General features: G+C 35.2%; 2 protein-coding genes across 3 annotated transcripts in view; one reads left to right on the top strand and one right to left on the bottom strand.

Annotated features, from left to right (window-relative positions):
* Positions 1-283: 283 nt before the first annotated feature.
* Positions 284-4,979, bottom strand: rpa3 (replication protein A3). Its single transcript, XM_020925964.2, has 4 exons — positions 4,820-4,979; positions 4,672-4,746; positions 3,354-3,465; positions 284-453 (listed from the first exon to the last, which is right to left on the bottom strand). The coding sequence occupies exons 1-4, from the start codon at positions 4,916-4,918 to the stop codon at positions 371-373; spliced, it is 369 nt and encodes a 122-aa protein (XP_020781623.1). The 5' UTR covers positions 4,919-4,979; the 3' UTR covers positions 284-370.
* Positions 4,980-5,935: 956 nt separating this feature from the next.
* umad1 (UBAP1-MVB12-associated (UMA) domain containing 1) overlaps positions 5,936-13,436 on the top strand; it is a 32,774-nt gene continuing 25,273 nt past the window's right edge. For both annotated transcript variants that reach the window (XM_020925965.2, XM_055157209.1), the window contains exons 1-2: positions 5,936-6,160; positions 6,742-6,831. In XM_020925965.2, coding sequence (XP_020781624.1) covers positions 6,750-6,831 — 82 coding nt within the window. In that variant the 5' untranslated portion in view covers positions 5,936-6,160; positions 6,742-6,749. The remainder of the gene's footprint in view (positions 6,161-6,741; positions 6,832-13,436) is intronic.

A 13,436-nucleotide genomic window follows, 5' to 3' on the forward strand; every position in this document is an offset into this window, starting at 1 on the left:
AACTTCTGCATTTAAAAAATAGAGAAAAAAAAACAAACAAAACAAAAATACACTGTTCTTACTAAAATTCTTCAAATACTGACTTTCACAATATTGTATCGATACATTTCCACAATCATAAAGAATCAGTTGTTCTTTTTCTTTAATTTGCCAACCTTTCGTTTACAAATGTCATGCCCACGTGTTTGAACGAGTCTAAAGGGTTTTTAGAGTTGACAATGCTGCCATCTGCTGGTCATAACTATTAATGTTTTTTACAATAAATATTTACCCAAGTCAGAGATTTGTGAACAATACTTTTATTTTGAAAACAAGTTTGTACAGATATAAAAAAAAAAATAAAGTGAACAGTTGTGTGTGTCTCTAGTGCTTATCCGCTGACGGCTCCTTCAAACGGGTAGTGCTGCGGAAAGTCGTGGACGACCTTCAAGGCTTCATTATACAGCTCAATATCTGAGGGGCACAGACAGTTATTAGTCTCATGTTTACACCAATGTAATTCAAGAAAAACTAAGTGAGAGGAGACAGAGAGGCAGATCTTTTATTTATTTTAGAACTCTTAATACAATGCGTTGTTAAAGTTGTATGTATATAAAAAGACTAAACTAAGTCATCGTTTTAATAGCCTAAATTGATCAAGGTTCCTGCTACTCTATAAAACAGTATCCCCAGGTTTGACTACCCCAAATTTAAGACTTCAAGACCTTTTTAAGACCACTGAAATGAAAATTAAGACCAACGTCGCACCAATTATGCTTGAGAAAAACACCAGATCCAATTCTAATAATGACCAACCAACTACATATCTAGAATCTAAGAGCCACTGTTGATTAAACCAACATGATCCATCCAACGTCTTCCTCCACTCTACTGATTGTTTACTCATTGCTGCCGGTGCCAGAAACCAAAGTATTGTTTGCGTATACTCCAAATTAGACGTTCATTCACGTTACATGATTTCACGTTGTTTTTATTTTGCTTTGTTTCGATTCGATTTAACATCGCACTGCAGCCCGGTTGAGTAAACAAACTAATAGGTTAATGAAATTTAAGACCTTTGTGGAAAAAAAAGAAGACATGGACAACATCATTTAAGACTTTTTAAGGCCTTAAATTAGAAACATGAAATTTAAGACCTTTTTAAGACTTTTAAGACCCCGTGGCTACCCTGGTAAACAGAATCAATGTTTAAACTCTGAGACCAATTCTGCAGTGTAAATCTCCACATCATACAAATAACTACCATGTCTATTATATCATTTAAAGGTCCTATATTACACAAAATTGACTCTTGTGAGCTTTTAGTCGTGTTATAAAGTTGTTACCTTCTCAAAAACAGACCTGGAGTTTTATTTTGTTTCATTCACATGTTTCATTTGAGCAAACCTTTTATTTATTAGTCTACATCTCAAATTCAAAATGCTCTGTTCAACCTTGTGATGTCATGAAGCAGCAGTGGCAAAGGTGTATGGATTTTAAAAACACAGTGGAGCACTTCCTGTATTACCACCATAGACTGTATAAAAAAATGTGGACTTAGCGAGTGTGACGTCATTCACAGTGTTCAGCGCCGCTCAAATGAAGCTTGTGAAGAGAACAAATTTGGAGCCAGGTTCCATATTATGAATAGGACTTTTTGACAGACAAAATAGCGAAAAAACAAAAAAACACCAGGATCATGTAGAGTGGATTAAAACATGCATTTTAAGACCAAAATGACAAGGCTCACAGCAGCAGATACAGAGAGAGGAGCCACAATATTCTAATGCAAGTCAATTGGAGCCAGAGTCAGAAGGAGCCCGAAGAGCCACATGTGAACTTGCTGTTTGGAACCATAGATCGTATATATGAGCGGACATAGCTAAAGCACATACATAGTCGCCACATGCCAAATAGGAAGTTCACCAGGAGGCTCTTCCGGCTCTTTCTGACTCTGGCTCCAACGGACTTACATTTGGATCTTGTCGTCCCTCTCTCTATAACTGCTGCTGTGAGCCTCATCATTTTGGTCTTAAAAAGTTTGTATTAACCTGCTCTACATGATCCTGAATTTTTCCCCGCTATTTTGTCCTATTCATAACATAAAATCTGACTCCAGATTCGCTCCTGTAATCATTTGCATCGAGAGCCTCATTTGAGCGTCACACTCGCTTAAATTCACTTCTTTTATACATTCTGTGGTGACTAGAGCATCAGATATGTCCATTTCTTTATTATTATTTTTTTAATTGAGTCATTCTGCAGCACTACAAAACAAAAAGAAAACACACCACAACTACATGGATTGTGACAGAAAGGGTCCAAGCTGAAGCAAACGTACCAAATCCTATTAAACAATAACAGAATTCCAAGAAAGAAAGCTATTTATTTATTTAATGAGAGGGACACAACACAATTTTTACATTAACCTTAACAGTTAACAGGACAGATGCTTGTACCAGGTTGTAGCACCAGTGTTAATTTCCACCTGTAGTCCCTGGGCAGGTTAATTGATTGATTGATTGATTGTAATTTTAATTGACCTTAGTTATCAACTGGTTTTCCTGGAGACCTGTGTAGCATGTTTTGGGATATGTCCATTTATATGTACAGTTTTATGATTACCACATGACATCACAAGGTGGAGTAAAGTGTTTTCAGTTTGAGCAAAGACATCTAAATGTACAGGTTTTTGTGTTAAACATGTGTGAATGAAACAAAACTCAAGTCCAGGTCTGTTTTTGGTGAGGGAACAACATTATAACAGATCAGACACTGGCCTAAAATGGAGCTTTTATATGATCTGACTAAAACTAGATCTGCTCTGTTCTCTGTAAATCCAGGTATCATTTGTTCATTTATCAATATAAAACCAAAAATAAGAAAACAAAAAACAACTATTTTCTTCATTATTTGTCTACAAAACCAAAATCAAAAAACAGATTTGTTTGTTTCAGTTTTCAATGTTGTGTTTCAATGAATAATGTAGAAAAAAACAGATAACGACCGTTTCCCGTTTCTGTGACTTAAACTGTGATCCGGGACTGGACCGGGACTAAATCAGATCAGACCAGGACTGAAAACTGGTTCAGTCCTGGTTCAGTCCTGGTTCAGTCCTGGTTCAGTCCTGGTTCAGTCCTGGTTCAGTCCTGGTTCAGTCCGGCATCACAGTTTAAGTCACGTAATCATTATCCATTTTTTCATTTTGGTTTTGGACACAAATAATGAAGAAAATATTATTTTTTTTCATTTCTTATTTTTGGTTTTATTTTGAAAAACAAATGAATAATAGATACACAGATTTCTGTAGCTCCCTTATTCATAATCCTAAACAAATAGAAATACTAATAAGGCCTTAACATGATTGTACATACCAAAGAGGTTGCCCTTATCCTCTCTGAGCATGTTGTACACGGACGCCATGATGACTCCTTTGTTCGACACCATACCGATGATTTCCACCACCCCGCTCAGCTCTTCATCAAGCTGAAACACACAAACAACACACAACCTTTGGATTAAAGTTACAAGAAACATTTTAAAGGCGCACCATCTAGCTTTTCTGGTGGAGAGATGTTGTTTTGTCTGGAATGTTTCACAGTATGGCATTAAACATTTCTATCTTCATGAAGACCAAACCAGACCAAGTTACAGGTCAGATCTGTGGAGAGGCGACCCCGCTCACAGTCAGAATGATGTTGTTTTTTTGAGTTATAAAACCACCTGTAATTGAATAAAAGTGACATAGTGCAGCATCAATTGATTTTCTGAATGTCAACAACAGAATATTTAGTACATATTTCCTTAAGCATTGAACTTGAATGGATCAATTTTTGCTTTACATTTCTGAAATTTCAAACTACCCCAGAACTTTTATTAATTTGATACTAACAATTCTGACAAAATATTAAAATATAATCAAAACAAAACACACTTTCGTCACGTCAAATGCTTTTCTCCATGAAGATGTTATCGTTTTCACAGTATTAAACCTTTCTATCTCCATGGAAAGCAAAATAGACCAAGTTACAGGTCAGATCTGTGGAGAGACGACCCTGCTCACAGTCAGAATACCCTTTTTTATTTTTATATTTTTTTAGTATTTTTGAGCTGTAATTGAATAAATGTAAGGTAGAGCTGTTTAATGTCACACTGTGGAACACTGACAGTGGAGCAATGACATCTCCATAGAAACAAGCAGGTGACTGACCCTCGACACAAAAAGTTACATAGTGCACCTTTAATTTGTGGGTCAATCGTTACCATCACAACAAGACGGTAGATTAAAAAATGTGAAATTTTCTGGTGGATTGTCAGCCCATTGTTTGTCTCCATGGAGATAATGTTCCTTTTACCTAGAATGTTCCACTGTATCCCAATAACTAGGCCAAGTTACAGGTTTAGTCTGTGGAAAGGCGAGTCCGCTCACAGTGACTATACATATTTCTTGTGATGTAACTGAAAAAAGTGCAATACAACAGTTTAAAGCCATATTATCTAAGATTTCAGATGGACTATAGGCAGAAAAGTTACACAATGCACCTTTAATGAATAAATAATAAATAATTCTATAGTAATTTGTCATTTTTTATGCATTTTTGACGACAGCACACACCGGAATTAAGAAGTCTCCATATATTACACCGATTAGACCCCAGATTTTTGCAGAACAAGTTAAAACACAATACTTACAGGCTCGTTTAGCTCCACTGTGGCTATTTTTCCCTCTCCATCTGAAACAGTGAAGGTTTTGCCGGTGGGATGAACCTGGACAATGAGAAAACACAGCGATAAGCAGCGAAAACACTTAAAAACGTGCACTATAATCATGAAAACCGACCTTTTCCACTCGCCCTACAAAGCACACGGGTCTGTTGATGTGCTGCGAGAGCATAGAGCAGTTTATTCTGGGTTTAGGCACGTCTATTATGTTTGCCATGTTGATTTTGAGCTTCTGTGGCGCGGACTGAAATGGGAAATGCTGGATCTACGCGCGAAATGTGTTGGAGGCGCTGGTGTTGCTGAACATGAAGTGCCGGTAGGGCGGGATACGGAAACTAGCAATCACAAAACTGCGCGGTGAAAGACGGGAGAGATTAAAATAGAAATCGAGCGCTTCTCCGCTGTGTCAAAATGTGTCCCCTCAAAAACTAAAACACATTGGTTCCGCAGCATAATGTTTAATAGTTCATTTATTATTTTAACTATTTATCACATTTCAAATATGGCCTAAGTGGGAAAATACGACAAATAAAAAAACAATTAATAAAATAAATATCAGACACCCCGAACATTTTCCACGTTTGTTTTGTATTTTGTGATTTTGTTTATTAATTTTTTATTTTTTTTTTACAGCTGTTTCAATGATTATATAGTTATTCGAGATTAGATTTTTATTTTTTTTTTACTTTCTTTCTTACTTACTTTTTTTTTTTTTACTTACTTACTTATTTTTTATTTTTATTTTATTCATGTATTTATTTATTTATTTTCACTGTAAAAATCCCCCAATATGAAGCCCACTTGATAAAAAAGTAAAACAAATTAAAATAAAATAGACTTAGACAAACTTTATTATTTCACAAGGGAAATTATTTGGACATAGTAGCTCACACATCAAAAAAGAGGAAAACTATTAATCGTAATAGTAAATTCTAAATAAGCAGCAAAAAAGAGCAAGAGACAGTGTCAAATCAGGAATAATTATATAAATGTGTATGTACTAATCAAAATAAAATTGAAAAATAAGTAATAAAATATAAAATCTCTAGCAAAAGGAAAAAGTGCATATATAATACATTTCAAAAAATGATTAAAAAAATAAACGCAATCTCTAAAGCGGTTAATTTAGATATTTATTATTAGCAAAACACATTTTATATTCAATTTAGTAATTCGAATTATCATTTTATATTGAACGGAACTTACTTTCACATAAAGCTTGTTTCTACACGGACTGAGATAGAGAAGCTCTTTAAAGTGACGTAGCGTCACAACATCAGAAACGATCATGTTAAACAAATAATTTTCTGCTGAACGCTTAAATAGTTTATTTATTCTACTTTAGTCACTTTAAAGTATCTGATTAATGTTTCGGTTTCTATAATCCAGAACTACTGCGCTTGAAACAAAGTCTTAGGCAGTTTTAGTTTCGTTTTTGTGGACTTGTGGTCAGATCAAGGTAGGTCGCTTTTGAAAACATTTATAAAATCCTAAATTATACACAGAAAATACTACAAAATATACTACATCTTTAAAAAAAATCTGGCTGTTATCTACTCACATCACAGGTATATAACTTACTTTTTCATATAAGTTATTGAATGCATTTTATTTTACAATTTTGAACACATTTATAAAGTCAGTTGGTAAAATAAAATCTGATATTCTCAAAATACAAACCTCCAAATCATTACAATCGTATTGCTACTACATTTATATACTATAATTATCAATCTAATCTAATCCACTTTATTTATACAGCGTATTTTATAACTATGACAGTTTCCAGTTTACAAATTAATACAATAAAAGACAGTAAATCATAAATAATAAGTGTTAAAATGCATAAAGCTAAAACTTAATAAAAAATAAATAAATAAATGACTAAGTAAATAAAAATAAATAACAAAACAATAATAATAATAATAATAATAATAAAATAAAACATACAGAGGACCAGACAACTCACATGGTGTTAAATGCCAGAGTGTAAAAGTTTTGTTGCTTATGTTTGTCTAATACTATTTGCTGTATTGACAGGTTTCATCATGTTTAATTTATTTGGATTTCGCAAGGACGCAAAAAAATCCACGTCAGAGAAAGAAGCGGAGGGCGGTTTTGTTATTGTGGGTAAGTAATTTAAGCTGTTAGAAAAAGCAAAAGGAACAATGGAGACCGTTCGCTCAAATTATATACTGATTTTTCTCTTATAAAAGAAAAGTCACCAAGATAGACGCCGACTGTAGACTTAATACAGTCATTTCCTTAAAATGTCTGTAAATGTGGTGTAAGATGAATGATAAAAAGTGTACAAAGATACTGAATAATGGGAAGATGACACAATAAAGGGCGACCAAGTGTCAAGGTCCCATGAGCAGAGCATGACCCATTTTGAAAAGCATCGATTTCACAACGTCCTATGACCGTTACAAATGAGTTTCCAGTAAATCTGCAAGTAGGTTACTTTGAAAACTGATATAAAATCAAACTCTGTAGTATTTAAACAATTATATTATGTAGTAGTTGAATCCATGTATCATTCGTTCATTCGTTTTTCAATATAAAACCAAAAATAAGAAAACGAAAAAACAACAGTTTTCTTCATTATTTGTCTCCAAAACCAAAATGAAAAAACAGATAATGATTAGATTTTCAGTTTTCGATTTTGTGTTTAAATGAAGAATGGAAAAAAACGGATAACGACCGTTTCCTGTTTACGTGACTTCCGTGACTGCGATGCCGAAGTTTTGCACTGCATATGGACTGAACCAGGCCGGGACCAGACCGGGACCAGGCCGGGACGAGACCGGAGGCTCAGAGCCCATGGCAGGGCCGGAGCTCGAAGTCAAAGCTTGGAGTCCGCTCTGGTCCCGGTCTCAGTCCCGGTCTCAGTCCCGGTCTGGTCCCGGTCTGGTCCCGGTCTGGTCCTGGCCTGGTCCTGGTCTGGTCTCGTCTCAGTCCAGCGCTGGTCCCGGTCTGGTCTCAGTCTCGGTCTTGTCCCGGTCTCAGTTCTGATCTCAGTCTCGGTCTGGTCCCGGCCTGGTCCTGGTCTGGTCTCGTCTCAGTCCAGCGCTGGTCTGGTCTGGTCTCAGTCCTGCTCTGGTCCCGCTCTGGTCCCGGTCTGGTCCCGGTCAGGTCACGGACCTGGATCAGTCCTGGTTCAGTCCATATGCAGTGCAAAAGTCCGAGATCGCAGTCACGGAAGTCACGTAAACAGGAAACGGTCGTTATCCGTTTTTTCCATTTTTCATTTAAACACAAAATCGAAAACTGAAAAAACTAATCATTATCTGTTTTTTCATTTTGGTTTTGGAGACAAATAATGAAGAAAATCATAGTTTTTTTGTTTTCTTATTTTTGGTTTTATTTTGAAAAACGAATGAAACACAGATTTAGTTGGTATAGTGTTGATTAGGGATGGAAAGATTCACTTAAGTCACGATTCTTTTCGACTTTGGATTTTGGACTCCTGATTTACGATTCTGTTCGATTTTGATAACTACTTTAAATTAACATGATTTCTTATCATAAAACACAAAATATTCTATTAACATTGAATGAAAAAAATACATTGTTCATTGTTATTAATGCTCAGAACTTTTGTAAGAATGAACAATAAATCATAATATTTCATCTTCCTACTGTAGATTAGGGATGGACATTCGATGAAATTTTATTAATCGATTGTCGGGAGAATTAACGATCGAGTTTTGATTAATCATTATAGTTTTTATATCATAAGTATCATCATTATTATTACTATTACTAATTTGCATAAATTAACTAAACTTTACAACATATAAACCATAAACACTCTAGAGCCACATCAGCCTGACATTATAATGTGTTTAATGCAGCTTTGCGCAAGTCTCACAGAAACAAAACTTAAAACCACATGGCTAATTTGTATAAACTAAGTGGAAAAAAAAAAGAAACGCTCTCGTGCGCTGATGCGGTTCAGCTTCTGTTGGACTAAAGGACACGACTCAGTGGAACATGAGTGTTTTTTCTGTGACAGAGGGATGTTGATGATGATGGCGATGGTGTGTCGCGTTGGAGATGGTTCATGTTTTCAAAGATTGTACGTGTGCAGGATCTTGTTGGTTGAAAACAAATTGGAAGTTGTTGGAAATTTTATTGCATTTTATTGCAACTGTGTGGCAATGGCTTCTGTGGCAATAGACTTTTATCTTTTATCTTCAACAGGCAGATGATAAGACCAGGCCAAGTTACAGGTCAGATCTGTGGAGAGGCATTCAAATCACCTACATTTGAATAACTGTGGAATATTCTAGGCAAAAAATGTTACTATCTTAGGGAAGACTTCTCAGGTAGCAGATTCCCTCCAGGAAAGTTACACAGTGAACCTTTAAAGACTACAGCCCGAATAAAGACATATTGGTTATTAGGGCCGAATATCATTAAGAAGTTGCCGATACGATACATACCTCGATACATAGGCCACGATATGATACGTTTTTTGATACAGTCCACTTTCGATTCAGTACGATTCTATATATTTCAAACTGATTCGATATGGTTTGTTGAAAAAGTAAGTAAGTAAGTTTTTATTTATGTAGCGCTTTTCACAGACATGTCACAAAGACGCATTACAGAGCTTTTTTTTTTAAATTAATTAATAAATTAATTTTTTACAAAGTCTAAATCATGGCTCTGATACTAAAAGTCCATTAATTTTGTGCTAAGTCAATAAGAAAAACACATTTTACTCAAAACTGTGAAAATGTCAACACAATTGTAGCTCGTACACAAAATAATTTAGTAAAATATACCTAAAAATACTCTTGGTGATATATATCGATACTGTATCATCAAATTAAACAATACAATATATCGATACTTCAATATTTTTGCAGACCCCTATTGGCTATACTGTACACATGTTGGTATCGTCAAAAATAAAAAAGAGTGTAGCGTGAATGAGCCTCTGAATGAAGACTGACACTTGATCGGGCGATTTTTATTTTTATTTATTGGCAATAAATCCTCCAATCTGCTGTAAAAGCTAAAAGGAATACAAAATACAGGGTGTAAATACAAATACACAAAACTCAACGCAAGTTTGATTATTATTTACATTCATCTTGACAACATTAATCAACAATGATAACAGCTAGAGACACAAAGTTATTCAAAAGAAATATTTTAATCAATAACATACCTTTGTGACTCTTCAGAGGGGAAGCTAAACAAAATAAAGACACAAAAATATCTAAAAATATATATGTATACATTTGCTCTGTCAAGGTAATTAACCAAAAAACAACCCTTCAAAATAAAAGCGCTAAACAGAAACGCATAAGTTAATGGTTAACAACAGAAAATAGTGCAATATAAAAATAATAATTAAAATTGTCACAAGAGATTTTAACCAAGACAAATCATACTATAGGTTATTTACAAAGAGAAAGTCCGTGTTGAAGCGATGTTGTGGTTCCACAGATGGTCAGAGCTCAGGAGTGGTGTGATATTTTTGGCAGAGGGGCCTGAGCCGGTGTCATGGCCGCACTTTCAGTTTGAGACACGCTGAGCTCACAGACGCTCTCGGTAAAATCCCTGTGAGGTATTTGGAAGCCACTGGTAGGTGGAGCTGTAAACAGGGATAAACGGGAGCAAAATGTAGCCTAATATTCGTTTTAAAGAGGCATTGTGCAACCTCACCTACTTGTTTCTATGTTCCACAGTTCCACAGTGTGACATTAAACAGCTCTACTTTACATTTATTCAATTACAGGTGATTTTATGGCTCAAAAATACTTTAAAAAATGAGAATTCTGACTGTGAGTGGGTTGCCTCTCCACAGATCTGACCTGTAACTTGGTCTGGTTGATGTTATTAGGTTCTTTTTTCAGACCAGAGTTTGTTTTCATACCTGACAGTTTTGACTGCTCACTGTGGTTTTCCTCAGAGTCACGTGATGTTGCTGTGACGTGTCTGTTCAGCTGATTTAAACGGGTTTTGGCGCTGTTTTCCTACCGGAGGAGGCAGGACGACAGCGCCATCTGCAGTCTGACTTCCTCAGGACAGTATCCCAGGTGTGTGAGAGTAACAAAGCCCCCTCATCCCAATTTATCGTCTGTTGACTCGTTTCCATATTTCGATTGCCTCTTTAATCCAGCGGTGATGTTTATTTTCCTCCGTCCCAATGATGTTTGCTCCGTCCCAGTTTAAAAACAAACTCTTGGTCCTTAAAAAGAATCGAATAACCTAAATTGTTGGTAGAACAAATGATCCTTTTTGGTCTATTGGTCTGGTTTGGTCTCCATGATGATAGAAACTGTGAAACATTCCAGACAAAGCAATAATATCTCCCTGGAGAAAAACATTTGATGGACCCTCCACCAGAAAAGTTACACAATGCACTTTTTTTTAATACTATATGATTATTCAAGCTTTAGTCAAACTGAAAGTATGAGCGGCAAAACAAAATGACCAAAACACACATAGTGACCAAACACAATGTCTATGTATTTATGTATATGTGCTTATTCTGAAGTGCAGGATAGAAATCTAGTTTGTATCTATATTTATTTATGTTTTTATTTTTATTTTTTTGAGCTAGTACATTACAAACATAAGGATACATACATGTACATATCTGGGACTATTTCTGGTATTCAAAATTCTGAGTGAAATGTATCAGGGAAAGTTTTATCCAATTTTGAAGTGTTTTACTCTTTATATGAAAAAAATAGGTACCAGAGTTGAGGGTTAATGCTGTATTAGGGCAAATTCTTCAAAACTTTAAGAAAAAAAACACAACAACTTTTGAAAGGCCTGCAGTTTATTTGTAGACCTCAGTTTGTGTTTTTATCATTTTCAATAATGTAAGTCATTTTAGATTTAACTAAGTTTTAACAATATGTCCGCTGCTCTTAATGACATTTTTAAGACGTCTCTGACTGCAGAAAAATGTTTAGTTTTTTTTTTCTTTTTTAATCAAAGTTTTTTTTCAAGGGGCTTATATGAAATGATAAAATATACACTTAAATATACCAGAAAATCTACACATGTTTTATGCCATTATATTTTCATTATTTGAGCTTTTGAAAACTGCAGAACATCACTGACCTGTATAAGTACCATTGTTATTCTGAAGTGCAGTATAGAAATGTTTTATGTATTTGTATGTATTTATGTATATGTAGTTATTCAGAAGTGCAGTATAGAAATGCATTATTAGATCAGATTCAACTTTATTGTCATTACATGTGAAATGTGGTTTAGGATCTAATCAGAAGTGCCAGGACCAGAAAGTGTGATATATATACAGAATGTGGAGTATATACAATATAGAGAGAAAATACAGTATATTACAGAGGAGATTGTAGTGAATATAAAGAAATAAATATGACAGATATGTATTACTGTACGTGTTTATATGTATTTATGTATATGTTGTTATTCTGAAGTGCAGCATAGAAAGTTAGAGGCTGTCATGATTTATTATTATGCAACATTTCCAAACTCATCTTACCCTGTGTGAGAAAAAAAAAAAAAGAATCATGTTGCACGGTAATTTACTTCTACTTTCAAGGAAGTGACTCAGATATTCTTTATCCATCTGAAAAGGAGGATTTCCGTTGCTGTTTAAAAGGCCCATATTACGCTATTTTCTGATCTATATTAAAACGTATTTAGGCTGTTTTCGTCTTTCAAACAGAAAACAGGAAGTGCTCCACTGTGTTTTTAAACTCCACACACCTTCACTAGAATCATTTGGATAATTTCAGACCTGGAAATGTCAAGCTCTACTGAACAAAAGTAAAATGTAGCTGTTAACTTGAAAACTACCACTTCACAACTTAATCACATTTTATTTTAAAACCAATGCAGAGATTCATAGATGCAAAACTCATCAAAATAATAATTTTCATGTTTCCAAAATGTGTCACATCAAGAGCTCAGTTTTGCTTCGATACAGAGGCTGTAAATTCTGGAGCTGTTTTCACATCTGGTTAGTGACGAAACATCAGAGGCTTTGTTTAAAAAGAGTTTGACCAAATGTTTGATATTTCATGGTCAGTGTTGGGGAGTAACAGATTACATGTACCGGAGTTACGTAATCAGAGTACAAATTATGAGTAACTGTATTCAGTTACAGTTACTGTTTCAGTGAGTGGGGATTGGATTACAGTTACTTTGTTGAAATAAATGGATTGTGATTAGGGATGGGCATGATTAATCGATTAATCGATAATTGATCATTAAGAATTTCATCGATTACGTTAATTTTAATCGACAAACCGAATGCAGGTTGCTGTGCGTAGCGTGACCAAACAGGGGTCTGTACATGTGTCTCTCTGCACTCAGAAGGAGCGAGCAAACACAAACATTCGGTCAGTCTGCAGCGTACCGAAGCACAAATGTGTATTTAACGATGATTTGTACAAGAAATTCCACACTTTCCGTTGCGTTCGGGACAAGTGTGAGTCCATGTGCACAGTGTACAAAGCAGGAACATATGTTTCGGTGTCCAGTGGGAAAAAGTTTTACCAGGTGAGAGTCGCGCAATGTCGATGACGAGTCCCCACCTCCAACCCCCCGTACAGTGTCCTGGTTTTGACAAACGCAAATCTGGTCACACTAACCTGTATTCCACTGAGTCATGTCTTTTAATCCAACAGAAGTTGACCGCATCAGCGACACAAGAGCTGTAGTTTTATCTTCGCTGAGTTTATGCAAATTAGCGATGCGGTTTTAAGTTTCGTTTC

This window comes from Boleophthalmus pectinirostris, unplaced genomic scaffold (assembly GCF_026225935.1).
Source record: "Boleophthalmus pectinirostris isolate CB_2022bp ecotype Guang Dong unplaced genomic scaffold, ASM2622593v1 HiC_scaffold_21, whole genome shotgun sequence".
NCBI lineage: Eukaryota > Metazoa > Chordata > Actinopteri > Gobiiformes > Gobiidae > Boleophthalmus > Boleophthalmus pectinirostris.

Excerpts from the sequence above, each read along its gene's own strand:
- rpa3 (XM_020925964.2), bottom strand. The coding sequence starts at position 4,918 with ATGGCAAACATAATAGACGTGCCTAAACCCAGAATAAACTGCTCTATG. Across the intron at positions 4,747-4,819 it reads TTGTAGGGCGAGTGGAAAAG|GTTCATCCCACCGGCAAAAC; the intron begins GTCGGTTTTCAT and ends CTCATTGTCCAG. Across the intron at positions 3,466-4,671 it reads CAGTGGAGCTAAACGAGCCT|CTTGATGAAGAGCTGAGCGG; the intron begins GTAAGTATTGTG and ends TGTGTGTTTCAG.